General features: G+C 42.7%; 1 protein-coding gene across 1 annotated transcript in view; it reads left to right on the forward strand.

Moving 5' to 3' along the window:
- The window catches only part of PLEKHG7 (pleckstrin homology and RhoGEF domain containing G7), a gene marked incomplete at its 5' end in the record, with an annotated part of 48,708 nt that overhangs the window by 14,276 nt on the left and 12,028 nt on the right, over positions 1-22,404 (forward strand). Inside the window, 7 exons of the mRNA XM_058673911.1 lie at positions 2,323-2,452; positions 5,183-5,223; positions 10,233-10,328; positions 11,067-11,210; positions 14,545-14,640; positions 15,145-15,246; positions 19,475-19,588. Of these exons, the coding sequence (XP_058529894.1) occupies positions 2,323-2,452; positions 5,183-5,223; positions 10,233-10,328; positions 11,067-11,210; positions 14,545-14,640; positions 15,145-15,246; positions 19,475-19,588 (723 nt within the window). The remainder of the gene's footprint in view (positions 1-2,322; positions 2,453-5,182; positions 5,224-10,232; positions 10,329-11,066; positions 11,211-14,544; positions 14,641-15,144; positions 15,247-19,474; positions 19,589-22,404) is intronic.

Genomic DNA, 22,404 nt, shown 5'->3' on the forward strand with positions numbered 1-22,404 from the left:
GAGCTTCCTCTGGGTCTCCCATGTGGGTGCAGGGTCCCAAGGGTGTAGCATCTTCTTCTACCTCCCCAGCCATAAGCAAAGAGCTGGATCAGAAGCGGAATAGCCAGTACACAAACTGGCTCCCATATGGGATGCCCACACCACAGGCAGAGAATGAACCTGTTACGCCACCACACCAGCTCCTCTTTTTTAAAGACTTACTTATTTATACTGAGGTGCGGAATTACAGCGAGTGCTGGAGGGAGAGCGGGAGAGAGAGAGGGAGAAAAGAAGAGAGAGAGAAGGCGAGAGGGAGGGCAGGAGAGGGAGAAAGGAAGAGAGAGAAAAGGTGAGAGAGAGGGTGGGAGAGAGAGATAGTGGGAGGGAGGAAAGAGACATTCCACTTACTGATTCATACCCCAGATGGCCACAGCAGCCAGACTGAAACCTAGAGCTTCATCTGGGTCTCCCACATCTCTTTCGGAGCAAAGCACTTGGTCTATCCTCTGCTGCTTTCCCAGGCACACCAGCAAGAAGCTGGATTGAAAATGGTACATTTAGGACACAAGCCAGGTGTTGGTACATTTAGGCACTGGTATTGCAGGTGGTAACTTCACCTGTTGCACACAACGCCAGTCTTGAACTTTGCATGAGTCATATTTAGTGACAGTGAGCAGAAAGGCATCAAGGGAAATGAGAGGCAATCGCATTAGGACAAACAGAGGATGCTGAGGACCAGCTCTCACGGAGTGCTGGAGGAGTGCAGATATGAGGAATGGCCTCTAAGAAGACTTCTTGAAGAAGGGAGACATTATAACTAAGAACCAACTATCTAGAGTCCAAGGCATCCTTGCACATTACACAGTTTCTAGGAAAATTATGGGACATTAGTTATGCAATAATTAAAATTCCTAAATAACTTTATCCATCTATAAATAAAATTATCTCAAAAAAAGTTTTTTTAGCCAAAGATTGGAAATTGGAAATAATCTTTAAAACCAAAAAGTAAGAAAGACCTATGTTAAGATTTAAACAAATTCAATTGTTCTGTAAATCTGATATCTGGAGAAATGAGCAAAATCACAAATCCAGAGAACCCTCTCTGACCTACAGTTTTAGAATCCTAAGGTATTCATTATTTATAATAAATACCACAGGATATGCTAATGTAAACAAGAATGGTCACAGCAAGATGGTCTTAACATGATCTGACCAGAGCCTTTATATCAAACTTATTGACAAGAAAGAGGGCATGAGATCCCAGCATGTACCAGAAGTCAAAAGTACAGGCAGAAAGGCTAGCTTCATGTACAAGTCAGACACACAGAACTTGACTACAGTGCCTGGAGGGATTTCAGCAGTAGACAGGCAGGAAGGCAGAAGGAGCAGAGGCACGAATGGGTTGGGGAGACTAATGGAGACTGGTGGAGTATGGTCATGTGAAGGCTGATGGCACTGCTTGACCATGGGCAAGTCCTAATATTCAATAGGTGTGACAAACCCAGGTTCTCAACTTTCCAGGCAATTTCTTAGTGATGCTTTTATTACTAGATCAAAACAAAATTCCTCTCTATTAACTGAAATGAGGATTTAAAGATTGTGTTGGTCAATAATAGAAGGAATCACATCTCCCATCCATAAGAATAGCCCAAATGGAATTCGGGAAGAGTTCCGATGGGTAAGCCAGAGGAAGCCTTCTGAATCTGTGCTATCAGGCTGGTTCCTAGCAGGACAGACCCCTTACCATCTCTGCTCCCTTGATCAGTGAGCAAACACTCAGCGGCTGTGAAGCTGCTCCTCACTATGCCTGATACAGCAACCACTTATTCTGTGAATCTCCGATAGACAGTAAATTCTATAAAACAGAGCAGAAGAAAAGACAAAGCAGACAGCTCTGTTTATTAAACTTTCCCAATAATATATCTCATTATTTCACTGGGGGAAAAGTTAATGTGCCAGCTTGAACAACCAGTTTGGGATTGCTAGGGATGCTGGTGCTGCTCTCATCTTGCTCTCTTCTGAAGCAGAGGGCATGAACCCTTTGCTAAGATTTTTGTGTTTGAGATCTTACTTCCAGTATCCCGAGTCAGAACATGTAGTGTCTAGATGAACACCACTGCTTTGAATTAGATTCATAAAATGTCAAGAAGGCTCAAAAAGGTGGCAATGTGTGATGTGTATGTCATCGCAGCCTTCCTACTCCTGGTGCCTGCAATGGCCCAAGTCCTTTGATAGGGTAGGCATCAGGGGACCAGCAACCATTTCTTTGTGACCACACGGGGTGTACATGATGAACCTCCTAGCCCCCCAACTCTAAGCCCTTGTCTTTTGTTTCTTGGACACAGGTTCTATGAGCACAGGCGGAGTTCCGTGGTGCTGAACTTACCTGGACTTGAAGTGTTCCCTGGGGACCTTCTGGTGTCAGACGGAGCTGCTGATTACCTGTGCCACCCACTTCTGCTGCTGAATTCAGGTCCTGCTGATTCAACCTGTCTTTATTACAGGCCTTCAATGGTAGATACTGTCAGAGCAGTGGGAGGTTGTCTATAGCACTATTTAAACCCAAAGACACATCAATTAGAACAGGCACCAACCTGTTCCAGGCATGACTAGAACCAAGTGACCACTACCATTGGTACTGGACAGGCTATTAAAAGAGATGGGTCAGGCATGGATCCTCCCTCAGATATGTTATTATCAAACCATTTGTCACAGGTCCAAATCTTGAGACAGCTGCACCAATGATAATGGCCACTTCAAAGCAAAATACTCTCACAAAGCTGGTGGCAGCTTCCCTTTCACTTCTGTACCCTTTCTGTCTTCAGGCCTGCATTGGTGTTTTCCAACAAAGGCATATGGCAATAGAGTGCCAGAGGCAGATTAGTGCCTGTTGACAACAGACAGCCTTGAGGGTGCATCTGCATTTTCATCCCAGTTGTGAAAGAAAAGAACAGTAGTGTCTAAGAAACTTTCCTTGTGATTTTAAGAGTAAGCAAATCAAAGCCTAAGAGGATACTGAAGATCATCCATATTGATAGTTTTCAATCTGGTTTTTAATTTTTTCCCTAGCATACTCCTTTATACATAACCATCCTTACTTGGCAGAGCAATGTCTATTGTCAACTTTAACCTGAAATAGGTTCCAAACAGCACGTCTCAAATGTCCCCTGATGCCCCAAACACCTGAAAGCAGTTTGCATTCCTCACTCTTGAGCATGCAGAGAGGTCAGAAAGGAGAATGACATAATCACAGTGCCAGTTGGCTGTTGTTAGAGAAAGGGGATGCAAGTTCAAGACTACGGACCCTTTCCACCCTTTCCACCCTTTCCACCAGCCTCTGTCAGTCATCCACTGGGATGGATAGCTATGGTCTTCTGTAGGTGGATTCCCAAAGCAATCCCTGAATAAGTCATATTTTTATTGCTCTTCATTCTTTACAGATCTTTCAGCTCTGTTGTCTGAAGCAATACAACAATCCAAATCAATACCCATTGTCTAATATGATACAACCACCCAAGGGAACAGCCCAAGAGGGAATAAATCGTTTGCTGAGGATACATCCTAGAAATGAGAGCTGGTTTAAACCAAGTTCCACCAACAGAGGCTCAAGATGCCTCTCACAGCTCTCAACAGGTTAATAACTGGAGATCCCAAAGGCTGATCCTAAACCAACAGTTGCAGATTCACCTGAAAAATTGTCAGAAATGAGGTCTCTGGGGACTGCCTGGACCTTCTAAATTAGACAGCCCAGGAATGGTGACCAGCACTGTTTATATCAGTGACAGTTATATATCAAGTGATTCTGACACTAGCTGAAGCGTAAGAACCAAGACATTGTAAAGATTAGACATTGTGTGATGCTTATTGCCCACATAAGATTCTTCAAGCAGTGTATGCCAAAAATCATGGTAGATTTCACAACAGTAAAAGATCCTGTACCCTGTCTTGCCATGCCCTCTTTGCAAGAAACTAAGAATGGAAATACCATGTACCAAACTCAGGATGTGTAGAGAAGTCACCTATAAATATTGTAGAACTAGAGTCTGATTACCCAAAACTTTATACTTAAGACAAATAGTGAAAGATTGTAAAATAACTAAAACTTAAATCACCTTCTGGAAATTTACAGAACTTTTCAAAGGCTCTAAAATAAACCTTAAATTTAGAAAACTAAAAGAGAAAAACATGCCGAGGACTCCAATCATTGCAGTTAAATTAGACATAATAATTTGCCATCAGTCTTTTGAAAATTAATTGCAAGTATGGTGAAGCTGGGTTGCCCCTAAGGGAGAGTCCACTTAATGTTGCCTGTATAAAGATCAATAAAGTGGTCAGAATAAGTGAGAGATTAGCTAGGAGGTGCTATTCAAGATTATGTGAGAAAAGTCCCTCACACACCTCCTGGGCAGTAATGATACTCAGGCTATGGCTTTCATCCCACTGAAGAGTCATACACAGTCTCCTGGGGAATTGGAAAGAAAGAAAAACCTACAAAACAATTATTATGAATACTGAGTATTCAAAAAAATTGCACCTAAATCCAAGAGATGACAACCAGATTTTTCTTATCATTATGAATTAATACAAGCATGAAAATGAAAAGGCCAGAATCTCATCTCTTTACTCTCTGGTCACCAAAAAAAATGTGTGACTGAAAAATGACTTCTTTATTGATGGATGGTGGCCACTAGTGGCAGGAGCCCCAAACTTAAAAATTGGGGCTATGTGTTCATGTCCCCTATCTCAGGAGTGTTTGGTGAATCACTTCCAAACATTCTTGGATGGTGTAATCTCCAGGTCTCAGATCTGATCAGGCTGCTGTGGTTGCCTGGGATAGGATACTTTATGGTGGGACAGTGCAAAAGCAAAGTGCTATAATTCTCTGAGTTAAGGGAATTGCCCAACCTCTAATTGCCATTGATAGATTTCTCCTCCAGCTAACACAGAGAAAGGGAATGAATAATACCCTAATAAAGAAGCAGGATATCATCCTTTAAGGCTGCACAGAATGCCAGCCTTTAAGCTGCAACACTACATCATTTGCCATCAACAAGAACATAAATGTTCACTCTATGCATTTGAGGAGAAGGAAAATCAAAAGCAGGAGGGATTCTGTTTTCATAAGGACCGTTTTGTAAAACACTGCAAAGATCTGCCGCTAGGTACTCTATAATAATAAATTTTCTTTAATTTCACTTACCAGAATCCAAAAAACCAAGATGGCCTTTCTCCAAAAGGGGAGTGGTGAGTAGCACACATCATCTTTTTGGTTTTGTAAAATCTCTTCTAGCTTAAAACAAGAAGTGAAAATGTGCCCCAAACCCATTTCATTCTGTGTTACCTTTGCATAAAAGCAGATGGCACCTGAAATGTAAATCGCTGTATCCTCAGTATTGTCTCTAGCATATGCCAAGTGGTGTCACTATATGCAGCAAAACAGTACTAATTGTCAATGGATTACGCATTCTGCAAACAATGCATAAACAACACATTTCTAGTATAATGATGCTTTACAACACTTAGTTTTTACCTTAGGAAACAGTGCACTGATGAAGTAAATTGCCCAATGCATTGCCCCGTTTGCAGTTCTTGCCATGTACATTGGCTGCACTGAAAAATTAATGAGATGTTACAGAGACAGATTCCACAAATACACTTCCTCTTCTGGGAAAGCCAGTTAAATTCGTCTGAGTGGTATTTAAATTCATTCCTGGTTCAATTATTGAAGAGTTGCCAGTCTAAATCTGCAGTCCGTGAGTCCTGAGTGCTGGGCAAGGATGACCACAGCTAAGACCTCGCTTCTGACATGCCAGGGGTGGAGGGGAGGCACATTCATGATCACTCTGAATCCGCACCCTTTCTTTCTGGATAGGAAGTGACTGATACTGTGTTGTCTTAGCCATATAGTAGCAATACAGACATATGCACAGTGAGAGTAGGGTCTTAGAGACAGTCATTGTGCTCAGTTGTGATAAAAATCTGCCCATGGGGCCTCTAATTAGTTTCTCATCTGCAGTTGACATCATACACAGCACTGGTATTTTTTAAAATCAACTAATTAAATTAAAAGTCCTTTGAATTTCCAACCCCAACTGCTTCACTCAACTGCTCTATGACATTGGCCAAAAGAATGAACTTCCCTCAGCTTCAGCTCATTTCCTATAAAAACTCCAAGGCGGTCAGCACCAGGTGATTCTGATCAATCAGAATACACTCAGAGCTTCCCATAGGACTGGACACTCAGAGTCGCAACTGGCTGTATTACAAGGTACATTTTCTAAACAGGACTTGGAAAAACTACTTATTCTCACAGTCAAGCATATGATTGACTTGCAAATTTAAAAAACTAAGCAGTTTACATGGAACATGGTCTAAATCTTACAAGCTGCAAATCATACATTGTTAGCACACTGGTAACACCATTATCACTAAAGCTCCCCAGTCATTTTCCTGGCAGGTCTGAGACAAGGCCCACGGTTACGGTTATGGCCACTCCTTAGCTCCTTCCTCATGTAAACAGAGGCGGAGCTGGTCAACAAGCGAGTCTGACCCCAGGAGAGGTGTCACCTCTTCCCAGCCTTCCTATAGTCTTCCCCAGGGCAAGGAAGCCAACAGGTGCTTTCAGGACTTGGCTAAGGAAGAGTGATCTTTAAGGCTGTGGGGAAAAGCCTCTATTGACAAAAAACAACTTGCGCCAACAAACCAACCCAGATATCTAAAGTCTCAAACTTCCCCGTACTAATGCACAACCAAGGAGATCACAATGACACATACATTTGGGGCTGGAGTAATGTGCTAAAGGTTGGGTACTCTGTCTGAGGGCAGCGGTGGAAACACAAAGGAAAAATCGTTAGTCAACCCTCTGTATCTAAGCGGGATTGATCCCAGGACCCCTAATAGATCCTGAACTGTAAGGATGCTCAAGTCCCTTATGTAAAACAGTACAGAATTCACATTTAACCTAAGCATATTCCCTCGTATATGCTCTTTTCAACATCTCTAGATTGTTTATTACATATAACACAATGTAAATGCAACTTAAATAGCTGTTATACTACATTTTAGGGGAGAGGGGATGACAAGGAAGAAACCTGGTCTTTTGTGAAAACATCTGTGATCTATATTAGTTGAATCGCAGAGTACAAATCCTGTGGATATGCAGGCAGATGGCAAAAGGGTTTCTACAAGCATGAAACCCTCTCTGCAATGGACAGAGCTTCATTTCTTCAAGCTTCACTTTCACAAGGATACACTATCCTGTCCTGAAAATCAACACAAATACTTCCTTCATCCTCTTTTGTATAATTATCAAGTAATTCATATATATTTAAATAATAATTCACATAAACACAACAAACACACTTTCAAGCTGCAATATATTTTAGCAACCTATTCCAGATTTTTCCATATCTTTTTCCTTGCTTTCCAACGATCAGTGTTAGTAATAGCAGATAGCACCTTTGACATATTACTAGACATGTACCCCTGCTTTTGTATGTCATCAGGAGATCGTAAATCTTCACACTCTCCAACAGAGTAGATAAATAAAACAGGGATTCTAAGAGGCCAGGCTGTCTGAGAGCACACAGCTCCGAAGCAGCAGGGCAGGGCTCATCTCCAGTAGTCCACCTCGTCTGCTCTAGTCTTTCTCATTTCCTTCCCTAATTAGTGCCAACCCAGTGGAATCAACAACACACAAAACAAATCTGTTACACTAAGAGTTAAGGTGACCAATGAGACATGTCTCCTTTCTCACAGAAATACCCACCAAGCAATTTGGCTAAGAGTCTATTCAGACCCACGAAGGGCCACAGTGAATGCCCTTTAAAGCCCAGCATTGGCACCCACTTCCCACCATTCCAGTGCTGCTCCTATTGTCTAAGCTTCTTTCTCTTCCAACTGGCTGCTGCTGTTTTTATTGCCACAACATTCAGTTGCTATGGTTTCAGCCATCAACACAAGGCCTATGTCCAAAATGTTGTAGGAGGGACCCAACTAGCTCCAAGATTGCTTTGCAGCTAATGAGCCTACAAAAGGCTCCCTCTTTCAGTGCATAACTCTACCAGAAAAACCAACCCCAGCCCTTTGGCACATTCCAAAACTATTACAGGGTCTCTTTTCAGTCTTAGAGTCTCTCCTTGCTCAACAGCAGAGACTCCAGGTTTTCTGTCGGTTAACATGTTCATTAACTTCCATCAAATCATTTAGATCCATGGCAACCTGAGGCAATAGAACAAGTGGAAAAATTATGTGATAAAAATTCCTCTGAAACACAGCCAGGTTGACTTCAGAAAGCCTTACACATTTTATCTGAAAGCCCCTTTGCAGTTGGTAAGCTGAATTCTTTATGTTAGCAATTTACTATGTTGCAAAATAATGGATTCCTAAAAGGCTCACATGATACAAGGATACTTCAAAAAACAGAAAATACATCTTTGAACAGAATTTTTAAAAAAAGATTTATTGTATTCATTTGACAGCAAGACTTAGAATGAGTAAAGGAGACACAGAGAAGTCTTCCATTTGCTCGTCTACTCCAAGTGGCCACAGTGACCAGAGCTGGACTAGGCTAAAGCCAGGAGCTTCTTCCAGGTCTCACATGGCTGCAGGGCCCGAAGTGCTTGGGCTATCCTCCACTGCTTTCCCAGGCACATTAACAGAGAGCTAAATCAGAAGTAGTGAAACTGGGTCTGGAACCAGTGCCCATTTAACAGCAGCTTAACCTACTGTGACAAAGCATTGGCTCCTGCATGCAAAGATTTTGATTCCTATGCATTAAGATAAAATTATCTCTATTTCCATTAGCCTTTTGAAGTATACTTTTGTTAAGTTTTAAACGACGGCACCCACTTCCCACCATTCCAGTGCTGTTCCTATTGTCTAAGCTTCTTCCTCTTCCAACTGGCATTATTTTAAGTTTTAAAATAATGGAAATATGACAACATTTAAAAACCAATGGGATTGGGCCCGGCGGTGTGGCCTAGCGGCTAAAGTCCTTGCCTTGAAAGCCCCGGGATCCCATATGGGCGCCGGTTCTAATCCCGGCAGCTCCACTTCCCATCCAGCTCCCTGCTTGTGGCCTGGGAAAGCAGTCGAGGACGGCCCAATGTATTGGGACACTGCACCCGCATGGGAGACCTGGAGGAGGTTCCTGGTTCCCAGCTTCAGATTGGCACAGCACCGGCCCGTTGTGGCTCACTTGGGGAGTGAATCATCAGACGGAAGATCTTCCTCTCTGTCTCTCCTCCTCTGTGTATATCTGGCTGTAATAAAATGAATAAATCTTTAAAAAAAAAAAAAACAATGGGATTGACTTCAACTTTGTGGTTAAGACACCGTCACTAGAATGGCTGAGTGTGACTCGCATCTCCAGCTTCCAGTTCCAGCTCTGTGCAAAGACCTTGGAAAACAGCTGTGACAGCTCAAGCACTTACATCCCTCCCAACCCACACGGGAGCATTGGATTGAGGTCCTGGCTCCCAACTTCAGCCCCAGACCAGATCCAGCTGTTGCAGGCATCAGGGAAGTGAACCAGTGGAAGGGAACTCCTGCAATCCATTCCTCTGGCCTCTCAAATTAACAAATAAATAAAATTATAAGTATGCTCTGAGACATGTTTTTAACGGTTATCCAAGGTTAAATGAAGATTATGGGTAGCTTTAATTTTCATTGTGTTTTTCTTTGTTTTCAAATAATTTCTAATAATCATGTATGACCTTTGCAATCAGATTTTTAAGACAAATATTAATACTGAAGAATTTGAAAAACAAACTCAGCAGATGATTCCATCATAAGGAAACTAGAGTCTTTAGCATATTGAAGTACTCTTTGGCAGGAAAGCTCCCCCACCATTCTGGGGTATTATTTAATCACTTACTACACGAAGGATCGAATGAGTCTGTTCAAGGTAGCTTCTGATCCCGGAGACCTGTGGTCCAGAGCTCTAAACAGGATGGGTGTTGCCCTTAGAGTCTACCTGCTTGCTACATGACCATTCTGTGCCTTGAGGTTTTTTTTTTTTTTTTCCATTAGTAAAATGAGAAGCTTGGGCAGGTCTCACAGAACCCTGCTCCCAGCTCTGACACTCTGGTCAGGCTACAACTCAGTGTTGGCTTTGGAGTGTCCAAGGCTGGTGACTTAAGATCAAACTGTGCAATTAGTTTGCTCTCCTAAACATCAGGAGCTGAGGTTATCAAAGTCTTGTCCATAAAGGATTCTGTTTGAAATTCTTTTTTCTGACCACCTTTACGCAGGGCAAAGACAGACACAAGCACATACTGGATCTGGAAAGTTGCCTCTCCTCCATGAAGACGACAGACAGCAGGGACTATGAGTTCTGCGGCCTGAAGGTATCTCAAGGGGAGTATTGTGTACTCCCTCCTCTTCTTTTGCTTTCTTGAAAAAAATTGTTTTGATGGTGATGAGGATTAAGTTGTCAGATTATCACTTGGTTTATTGTATTAGAAGTATACCAGGGAGGAACCCAGGGCTGGGCAAGGCAGGCCAGGTCTGCTCTGCTCTAAACACAGCGACTTGGAGGAAGTCATCTCACTTGAAGGAGATGATGGGTGTGAGTGCTCTAGAGAGCCTGAGGCTTTGCAGACAAGCTGGCAGGAGGTTCCCATTCACCTCTCTGTGTCTCACTTTCCTTATTTGAAACTGAAGTCATTTCTGATAAGGAGATTTCTAAAAATCTCCAGATTCTAAGCTCTGATTTCTGTTTTTCTGGTGTTTAATTTCAACAGGCTTTGCCAGTAGACTCTAGCATGAACTTTCAAGTTCTGAGATTTGGCTTTTTCAAAGCTGCCGTCAACAAATTGAAAACAACTCATGAAAATCTCAGGCACAATTCAAAACGCCACCAACTCATATTTCTTCCCACTTTAAACCAAAAATACTTTGTGCACACCATACTTTCCCTTGGGAAGAACTGTCATCCCAGAGCTACACCGGGAATGTGTGGTTGGGGTGGTTCAAGGAGGTACCCTCAAGAGACACAACCACAGCCTAAAGAGGCCAAAGCAAACAGTGGACAAGTCAGTCCAGAGGTGGAAATGTCATGTTGCTTCTTTTCTCCTCATTTATAGGATAAGACCTGGAATGATGTCATGGAAACACATCAGAATCTTCCTAATGACCAACCAGATCTGAGAAAGCAGCTGGAGGCTGTGTGGGAACTTTTCACAAGTGAATGCACTTACTTCTTGGACCATTTATTAGTCCTTAAGATGGTAATGCTGGGTTTAATTTTGGGGGCAGTTGGGAAACAGTCGATTCTTTGGGGCCTGATTTCCGTTCTCTTTCAAAAACAAAACAAACACAAAAGAAAGAGGTCTTTTTTTTCCCCATCTGTGTTGGGAACGGGTTAAAATTTTATTTATTGTTCACTTTTGTTCATACACTACCTGGTTGTTTCTTCGTTCTTTTCTTACACACATCCTGTCAAGACTGGATGAAACTCTTTCCCTCCAAACATCCAATCCCTTGGCCTTGTTTACTTCTGTGTTTACACACTCCAATTCAAAGAGCTAACCATCACCCTCGAGGCAGCCCATTCATTCCATCTTTGCTTCCTTCTTCTTTGGCACTCTTGTTCCTTCACAAATAGTGTCAGGAATGTCCTTTTGACGGACTGCAGATTTCTGATGTTAGCATGTTCAAGCAGTATGTTCATGATGTCTTTCAAATCAGTGACAGCCCAGAGATTGTACAGTGTTTCAGACCTAAACTGGTGAGACTCAGAAAATCCCCAACAGAAGAAATCACAGGGCTAGAGAAGGAAGTCAGATGCTTCGGGCAAAGGAAGGACAAGTCACCTGCCTCCCAAGATTGTCTCTGCCCACACAACGTTTGAGTTCTGATTACTATCACACACGGTTCAAAAGCACTATACTGGAAGGCTGAGTTCCAGTCCTGGATCTACCTCTGACTCATCACATAGGCTTAGGGAAACCTAGCCCCTCCAACTTCTAAACTAGGGATTGGTAAACACATTTCCTGGAATGGTCCAGGCAGGAAGGATTTTAGGCTTTGCTGTCTGTATGGTCATTGCAGCAATGACTCAAATCTCCCACTGTAGTACAAACACAGCCAGAAATATGGGTACAGGAAGTGCATGACTCTGTCACAATAAAACACCACTTACAGAAGTGGGCAAGAGGTCAGATCTAGCCCACAGGCTACAGTTTGATAACCTCTGTCTTGAGCTATAAAATGAAATCACAGTATCTTTTCTGACTATCTCCTAAGATCCTTGAGATGATCAACTTGCTCTTCCCTGAAATCTACCAACTGCTATGTATAAATGTCATTTCTCTAAATAAGAATTATCAGTCTTAGTGCTATTTTACATAGAAAACATTAAATTACAGAGACTCAATGAAAAAACTGAAACTCAGAAACTATATCAGGATGCTTACAAGAACAAGAAACAAAAAAAAACTGTTTAAATAGTGCAGGATTTTAATGTGATTCTAAAGTCCAGAGGTAGAAGAGAATTCAAGATTGGATTGACCAGGAACTTTAAAGCCAAGAATATAGTTTCTTCCCAACTCTCAGCCTTGCTTTTCACGATATTAGCCTAATGCTATGATTGCTTATCACACAGCCAGAAAGAAGTTGCTGTCCATCAACTCAAGAGATTATTGTACTCACATAAAGTCATAAGATTTGTTATGCTCGGACTGTGACCACCCCAACTGACTACCACTGATAGACACACAAAGTGCATGCTAGTAGTCTCATGGCAATCAAGATCACCCCAGGAATAAGATCAGCTTGCTTTCTGGCACTTGCACAGCATGACACTAGTCAATATTAGGGTCAAACCCAGGGGTCTGTTAGGGAGGAAAAGCACTGAAGTCAGGTGGTAGCCAGTGAATGCTCACTGCAGAGGAATAAAGGCTAAACTATATTGTTTCTTATCCCAGTGAACAGCACAGAACATTCTCTTGCTACACAGATTTTGCAAAATAGCATTTTGCATTTAATAAAATATGACTTAAACTTTATTTTCAAAATCTAATATATTTAAGATTATATATATATATATATCCACTTAAACAATCAATGTGAGTGCCCCAAAGTTGTTTGTAAACTAAAATTTTGTAAAAATAAATATACAGAAATACTCACTGCTTTTTAAAAAGATTTATTCATTTTTATTACAAAGTCAGATATACAGAGAGGAGGAGAGACAGAGAAGAAGATCTTCCATCTGATGTTTCACTCCCCAAGTAACCACAACGGCCGGTGCTGTGCTAATCCGAAGCCAGGAACCTGGAACTTCCTCCAGGTCTCCCATTCAGGTGCAGGGTCCCTAGGTTTTGGGCCGTCCTTGACTGCTTTCCCAGGCCACAAGCAGGAAGCTGGATGGGAAGTAGAGCTGCCGGGATTAGAACCAGCACCCACGAGGGATCCCGGCGCATTCAAGGCGAGGACTTTAGCCACTAGGACACCTCGTCAGGCCCAACTCATTGCTTTTTAAGGGCAAAAAAAAAAAAAAAAAAAAAAAAATTCTGTAAAGCAAAGATTGTCACAACAATTTTTTTCCCTAAGCGGCCCCAGTTTAATAAGTAGTGTCTCCTCCAACGAGCTGTTTCAAATGATTGGATGTTGACGGCTCCAGACAATCAATACTCTACAGATCTGGAAAGCCCTAAGTCAGTTCTTCACATGCATCCTCTGCACAGCAGTGTCAGAAGGACTTGGGGGTCTGTAAGAAATGTACACTTTGGTGCTTTGTCACAGAGCCATGACTCAGAAGTTCCAGGCCAACTCTGGACTAACAAGGCATCCAGGAGACTCTTGTGCCAGTGTAAGTAACTCACTGCATTCATGAAATGATACAGGAACTGGAGAAGACTACCTATCCAAAGCCCTGTCACTTCTCATGGGAAAGTTTAAAACTGAACGACTCATTCCCTTTAAATGCTTCCCTTCTTACAGATACTGATAATTGTAAATGCCTCTCAAGGACTTCATCTCTCTTTGGCATACAGAAAAAGACCCGTGGAAGAGGACAGGAGCTCTTACTTGACTTGCTGTTTGGCTCCATGTTGTGTGAAAGCATCAAATTGAATAAAACGTAAAAATGTTCATACTTGCTTAAGTGTAAAATGCCTTTACCCAAATGAAAACATTTTACTAGTGATGAAATAGTCACTCCTCATTACCTACTTTTAGTTCCTTCAAAGTGACGGCCCTTTGGGTCTTTGGCAGAGGAACAAACATGAGAGAACGTGGCATGAGCATTGTTTTGCTTCTCAAGTTATGGCTCTGGCAAGAAATGAAATTTGTAGCACCGTGAGACAAAGCTGTTAGGCGGATAATGTTCAAGATGAATATCCTTAGGACCCACATAAGCAACAGCAATATTCCCAGTATCTTATGAAGCGTAAATTTCATGATGTGTTATTCAGATTGACTAATTCTTAAGCCTTGAGAACACTAATTTCTACTCTGGTTTGTAAAATCATGCTTCAGAATGTTAATATTTAATATTTTTGTCAAGGGCTTGTTTCAAAATTAAAAAAACAAAGTGACGTACATTTGTTTCTTTTTTAGGTCTTTATGAATACACTAAAATATCTGCAGATTCATGAATATCTCCTGGATGTGAATTTATGGAGGCTTTTTGCAAACCTGGAAGAGTTAACTCAGGTGAGCAACAACAGAAAGATGCCAGTAGCTATGTTTTAAAGCTCTCCTGAAGCTCAGGAAAACTTACGTTTGGTCTACTCCTTGTATTCTGTATTCCGTAAGTCATGTCCCATAGTCCATCTCCACATGAACTTATAGCCAAGAGTACAGGATAACCAGAAGTTCTGAATGTCAACTGACATCGTTCCGATTGAGTGAATTTACTGGTTAATGCTCAGTTTTCATTTTTCCATGCCTAAGAGGTAGACATCAACTTCATCAGTTTTATTTTCCTATAAATTTCCATTTTTTACAGATATTGTTAATATATAATATTATTTTTCAAAGAAAGAGAGAGAAGTAGCAACAAGAATGTGTTTTAAAAAGAGGAGGTAAATCAACCTTTGAATTTTACTGGGATTGGAAATGGAAACATCTGTAAGAATGATATTTGAAGTTCATCGAATTGTTATTCCTTCCTCATGGATGTGTGTCTGCTCTTGTTTTCCTTCTCTCTGGCCCTAGACAAGCCTGGGTTTTGCAAATAGTCTTTTCGGAGTCTTCAAGGATTATATAGATGCTTCTGAGACTACACCACCAATGGATTTTGTTTCTGTGCTCACAAAGGTAAAATCCTTTTGGGAGATCTCAATTCCATGCTATTAATTCACCCACCTTCCAGGAAAGTGGTTTTGGCTATTTCAATGCTGTGTATGCATTGCCCAGGAAAGTTCTACTGCCATCCTTGGACAAAGGAACCAAACCTTTCCTTACTAATCAATACTTTCAAAAACAGCATGCAGATTCAATTTTTCTTTTCTGTTGTCATGTGGGCCTGCTACAATAATCTGCATGCATGGAAAAGTCATTTCCAAGGTTTTCAAGTACCTCCAATTTAAAGCAATATTCACAGCAATGGTTTCATATACACTAATTACAAGGTTCAGTTATTCTAATAGAAATTCCACACTCTCATTAAGGAACAAAATAAACCTTCAAACCCAAGAGCATTCTTGATAATATTTCTGTGTGTGAAATAAGGAGAAAAGAGAAAACCTGTAGTCTTGGCTTGATAAATGCTGCCCATTTTTCCAGTAGATATTTGGACCTCTTCCCTGACTGCTGTTACTGTGAGGTTTTCGATCCAATGTCCATCTGTTTGCATTTAGCAGTACTGGAAACAATGCATTTCATTTGTGAAAAACAACATATTTGAGATACCTCAGACTGAATAAAATGCAGAATTAGAAAACTTCACTGCTCTTGAGAGGAATATTCAGTCCAGTGGGGGAGAAATTAGTCTAATTATGGCACTAGTATTTATTTAATCAAATATACAGATTAATACTGAAAAAACAAGGAAGCTACTCATTAAAAGGATGTAGTAATGGAAATATTCTAGTTTGAGTAGATGGTGGAGTAGTTACAGGTAGGGAATACCTCCTGGAGAACTGGTACTTGCACTAAAAGAGGAAGACAGAGTTTTTATCAAGACTGAAAATAAGAAGAACATTAGATATAAACTGGAATATGCACCAGTCAACTGTGAAGGTAAATTTAAGAACTTGGCAAAACAAGAGAAAAAAATGTGCAGTTTTAGGAATTAACTAAAATTTCAGGTTCTGTCAATTCCGTGAGTCAGAACAAGTTTAAATTTCATTTTTAATAGTCTGGAGAAAAATTAGCTTCTTATCAAAGCACATCAATGCCTTTATAGTCTACTCCAGATGGAAAATTAATGAGCTTGTTACTAATGTTCCATATTACGTTCTGTATTAGATTGCAAATGTGCAAAGATGGTCATACAACATTTTCTTAGATTTAAAAGATTCTGTATTGGTCAGATTAGATGCAATTATGCCATAGCAAGAAGCAATCCCTACTTCTGACTTTCTGGGCTTCATCTCTCACTTATGCTCCAGTCCACCCTTGACTGTTCTGACTCCAGGACCCACGTGGATGGAACATAATCACCAGCGTTCTCAGCCCCTGCCACTCACAAACAAGACAGACTGTAGCAAGGTGTTCACTGAGACTTCGGGATTCTGCCTGAAGCCTCCTATGACATGCCTGTCATCAGTCGCAGAGCCTCGTGGTGGCCAAGCTCACCCAGAGAGGAGCAGGTGCTAGCAGTGCGCCCCAGGAAGGGGCTCTGAGGAACGGTAAACGTCCATCAGGGTCACCCAGCTGTGACACTGGCTCCTTACCCGTGAGCCAACCGAAGAAGGCCTTGAGTGAAGGCAGAGAGTTGGAGTGGTCCGATAACTTGGTGTTGGCCACAGAGTGAGCAGCTTAAACCTGCCCAGTAGTGACTGTTGCTCTCAGCTGCTTCTCCATTGTCTCACACTTAGGACACGCCTAGCACGTCTGTGTCCTGTAAGAAGACCTGAGTCTTCTCAGACAGCTGTCAACAACTCTGCCCTAGGAGAACGTCCACAGCGTGTTCCTTCATATGACTGCCTTTCAAACAATTATTATAGTTTTACAATTTATGCAGTATAGTGTGGTAACTCAATATATGTGTTCAACATGTATTCAGGTTAGTTCGTATTCCCACCTCCTTAAAACATGTTTGAACAATTCTTGATTAATGGTAACTGTGTATTTCCATGACATAAACAGCATGACATCTCAACACATGTCTACAGTGATCAAATCAAACAAGTTTCTCTGTTATTATTCAATGTCTGGAGCCATTAGGCTCCACCATTTGCTCGAGTGATATTATTACGTAAGCGCACAGTCCTCCATGCTGTAGAACATGAGAACTTACCCCTTCCACCTGGCTGCTAACCATGAGCCAATGTCCAAATTTGACATTGTTCTTCACCGAATTTTGTCCTCTGAGCTTCTACAGCAAAATATTTTTCTAGGTTATCTTTACCTCCAACCCCTCCCCTTTTTCCTCCAACAGACAACATAGCCTATTCTTAAAAAAAAAAAAAAAAAGAGTAAATATTTACATAAAAGCCAGAATAACCATGAAAGAAGGAGAAAAGAACAGCCATTCCCAAGACAGCCACTTACGGATAGCACAGGTGTATTGTATAGGATATGCAGTTTGGCTTTTGCACATAGGAATATCAACACTGACATTCTGCCTTATGCTAACGATGATTCTGAAATGGTGTATGAGTGCATAGTCACTATCACAAGTTCAAGACATTAAATCAGAATAAGAAAGAAAATAGAGTTCAGCTGCAGCTGGGGTAAGATTTCCAAACCAAATGCATGCTCCTAATGCAGGCTCCAGAGCAGAGTTTCATTTCAAATGTCATATTTTTTTGAAACCAGTAGAAAAACATTAACGGATATTTCTGAGGAACATTTGGAAAGAAGGGTCACTGGCAGTTTTTCCCCGTCAGTGTAAGCCTGCCATCACCAACACGGGCGCCTGGAAATCACGAAGATTTACGTTATTATAGGGCCCACGTAGCTGTGCGGGCCTCTGCAAGGTAGGAATAAACACGTGAATGACATCAAAAAATCCCACTGTACAAGTGTGTGCGCGCATGTGCGTGCAAATACGGAGAGAGTTGATTTGGCAGTGAAGGGACTAAACGCAAATTTATGTCCAAGCGCGTGCCTCCTCACACAGAGAAATTCCCAGCACGAGCAGGCCAACAAACTGCCCACAGAGAAAAGAAAAACCAAAAACTCTACCTCTCCTGGGGAAGGTCCGCCCGAGGGCGCGCGGCAGAGCGGGAGAGCGGGAACCGTCCCTGAAGAGCGAGCGGCACCTCTGAGAACATTCCACAGCCCAGAACATTCCAGAGCCGGAAGCTGAGGAAGCCTCCAGGGGAGCGGGCACACAGTTCTGGCTCCTCCCACCTGTGCTAATTGGCTGGCCGTGGTGCCTCAGGAGGATGCGCCAGTGGAGGGGGTCGTAGCCTGCACCCTGACCCCGGATGTGACCCTGGCATTCTGGGAAGGTGGGTGTCTCAAAATGAGAGTTAAAGAGGCAGCCTAGCATTACCGGGTACAAGAATCACAGCTCACGGAAACGAGCTCCTTGCCTGTTTATCCTGAAAAGAACCTCGAAATAGTTTTCTTTAAGTAGAACAGAGAGAAGACAATTGAAGAGGTAACTGTTTTTTATGGGAATATTGGGTGGTTTTTTTGTTTCTTTTCCAATTTTTTTTTTTCAGTTTATCTGAGGGGAACGGAACGCATGCTCCTCTCTGGGTTACCTTCCAAATGCTCACAACGAACAGAGCTGAGATGTGGCCAGAGCCACCAGTAGAGGAACCAATCCAGGGTTCCAGTGTCAGTGTCAAGAACTTAATATTTGGGGCTGGCGCTGTGGCATACGAAGCTAAAACCTTTACCCTGTGCTGTCCGCATCCCAAATAGGCAACGGTCCATGTCATGGTTGTTCCACTTCCCATACTCCTTGCTAAGTGCCTGGGAGGGCAGCAGAGGATGCCCCAATGCCTCGGGACCCTGCACCCCAAGTTGGGAGACCTGGAAGAAGTTCCTGGTTTCAGACCAGTCTAGTTCCTGCCACTGAAGCCATTTGGGCAGTAAACCAGCAGACAGAAGATCTTTCGTTTGGTCTCTCCGTCTCTCTGCCTTTAAAGTAAAAATAAAATAAAAGCACCCAATGTTTGAGCCTTCCGCACCGCCTTCCAGGAAGCAGAACTAAGGATCTATATCCAAGAACCAACCACGTGCCCCTTTTTGTAAGTTTGTTGTGAAGAGTGCCCGTCTATAGCCACACAGTCCCACACCTGCTGGATGGAGGCAGCTTTTGCAGTTTTGCCTGTTCAGAGTTACTGATGGAAGTGGAGAGAGAGGAGGAGCCGTGGCTCGGCACCCCGACACTCCCTTCACACCGCACACTCTTGTCTTGCAGTGCTTCCGCGGGCGCCTCTGTCCCAGCCACCAGACCTACTGCCTGAACTACTCCACTGCGGTCTTCTACCTGGAACGCCTCAGACACAGAGATGACTTCAGCATTTACTTAAAAGTAAAGTGCCATTTTCTCTGACGTTTTCTATGAAGTGCCTGATGTGCAGTGGGTACTGGGGAATTATTACACCTGAATTAAAGGGGAAAGTAGAAAAAGAAATGACTAACGTTGTCTTCTAGCTAAAAATCTGCTTTCCTCACAAATACATCATAAAGGTTTTGCTCTAATGGTTTATTTTTATTTTGAAGGGTGAGTGCCAGACAGGTGTGATGGAGGCAGAGGGGGAGTGAGAGAAGGAGTACGCATTTCCATCTACTGGTTCTCTCCTGAAATGGCTGCAATGGCCAGGGCCGGGCCTGGCTGAAGTCAGGAGCCTGAACCCTGGCATCTGAGTCTGCCATGTGGGTGGCAAGAGCCTAAGTGGTTGGGTCATCTGCTGCTGACCTCCCAGTGCATTAGCAGGGAACTGAATCAGAAGCCAAGTAGCCAGGACTCAGAGTGGTGCCCTAAGATGGAATGCTGGCACAGGAAGCAGCAGCTTACCTTGCTATGCCATGACACCAGAACACACTTCAGAGTTTTAAATTGTGCACATCTATAGACACTATTTCTAATATGCCTTCTAAAACCTGACTAGGGTTTCAAAATACTTCACATGCTAAACGATTTGTTTGTGATGGACACTGGTGTGTTGTAAAGGAGAAAACTAGAATCAGAAGTCAAGCTTTGCTGCGGCTACCAGTTTGGCTGTTGTGCAGTTTGGTCCCTGTTAGAGCCTACGGTGGAGAATGTGGAGCATCATTAGCATTGCATTCTGAACAAGCAGTGTCCCAAGAGGAGGGCCTCCAGTGCCAGCGTGTGCTCTGCTAGGAGGTGGGTTGTGTCACAGCGCTGGCTTTCTTCAGTATTTGCTAATCTGTAACTTGGAAGGAATATTCTTTTACTTCTCTAGTTCCTTTAATACTTCCTGAGGTTGAAATATGTCATTAAGACTGTGCTAGGCCCTATCCTGTAATCCTGAGAAAATGGTCCCAGTATTTTTAGAAAAACAACTTTTCCTTGCAGCTACAGAAAACCCTGCCAGAGGATCACGTCAGACAGGTGGAGAGGTACCCTCTGGTCCCGCTGACTGAGCTGGGACTCTGTGGGCCTCTGCCTTGGCTCCGAGGGGCCAGGAAGCCTGGACAAGGAGACATGAATGAGCTTGGAGAAGAGATTTGGCCCTGGTTTGGGAGTTCAGCCTTTTTTATACTGCTTGATCAAAAAACTCAGAGTCCTGTGGATTTACTTGTGTAGAAATGGTCATGCTGTTTTGGGAATGTGTGTACCTGGTTGCTGGGGAAGAGATTCTTGATTAAGCTCCCAAAGTGGGAGGATGCAGTTCTGTTTCTGTTCCCTTCCAAGATAGGGGAGAGATGAACCTAAAACCTCCTAGAGTCATTATCAAGTCATTATGGAAATGCCCTATCAACTGTGATATGGGAAGGTAGATTACAGTAATGTGTGAAGTATATGTATCATTTAAAGATATCTAGAGATGCAAAGATTTTTTTAAAAGATTTATTTGTTTTTCTTGAAAGAGTTACAGAAAGAAGAGAGAAACAGAAAGAGAGAGAGAGCTAGTTCACTCCCCGAATGATTGCAGTGGCCAGAGCTGAGCTGGAGCCAGAAGCTTCTTCCACGTCTCCCCCTGGGTACAGGAGCACAAGGACTTCGGCCATTCTCCACTGCTTTCCCTGGCCACAAACAGTTCCCAGGTAGCCACTTTCCATGTGGAAAGTGGAGCAGTGGGCCTTGAACCCATGCCCAAAAAGAATGCCAGCGCCATAGTAGGAAGATTAACCTGAGTAGCAGCAAAGCTTTTATATACTCTCAGTGATCTCTGCGAGTGTTTAAGCACAAGCCTAGGAAGCTGATCACATTGTTTTCACATATCCCTGAGGCTCAGAGAGGTTTGTGACAGTTCCAAGATCACTTAACCATACAGACAGCTCTGGGCAAAAAAAGCCTAGAGCTTTTTCTACCAGCTCTGTTTTCAAGTCCTCAGGGATGTTTTGCATCACAATAAACAAAGGTGAGAGGTCAGAGAGACACTGCCTGAGAGACTCCTTGAGTTGAGAGTGAATCTTCTTTGTCTAGCCTGTGGTCTGGCTGGAAGGATTCTTAGACACTGAAGGTGGCTGGCGTTTCAGTTGTGGGCTTAACACTGTGCTGTGTGCTGGCCATCTAATCTCTTTGTCTACACGCTTAGTCTACGAAATTTAGTATTATATGCTCAGACAAGTTGGGCAGCTTGTTGGGAGATGTGGTGTCTGGAGCAAAAGAATTTGAATCCAGACCTGCAGAAAGCTGGTATTCACTCTCTCTTGCTCTGCTCTGGAATGTGCTTGGAGAAATTAAATCTGTGCCCAATATGGGTTGCATGAAATTGGCCAATGGATATCCTGACATGCGTTCACCCTCCCTACCATGTGAGGATGGGCTTTGGGGATGTGTTTATTTTACCCTGGTGTACATGAATGGGAGGCGAATGCTCCTCAATATTTTAGAAGCAAATCAAGTGATGTCGAAGAAGAGACTGGGGACTTTAGCTGGCTCAAACAACACTTGCTAACAATGTCAGCAAGTTATGATAGACATTGTTCTCATTAAAACCACTCACCAGCCCTTGAGGCACTTTTCACAGGCAAGGTTTAGAAGAGGTAGATACATGTTCTGAAGTCCCAAGAATGCTGTTCTCTAGCGCCATGATGCAGCCCACCAACAGAAATTTCTTAAAACAATAATAATCCTTATCAGGGCAGCTCCACTTTCCATCCAGCTCCCTGCCTGTGGCCTGGGAAAGCAGTTGAGGACGGCCCAAAGCTTTGGGA

Source organism: Ochotona princeps, chromosome 15 (assembly GCF_030435755.1).
Source record: "Ochotona princeps isolate mOchPri1 chromosome 15, mOchPri1.hap1, whole genome shotgun sequence".
NCBI classification, from domain to species: Eukaryota; Metazoa; Chordata; class Mammalia; order Lagomorpha; family Ochotonidae; genus Ochotona; species Ochotona princeps.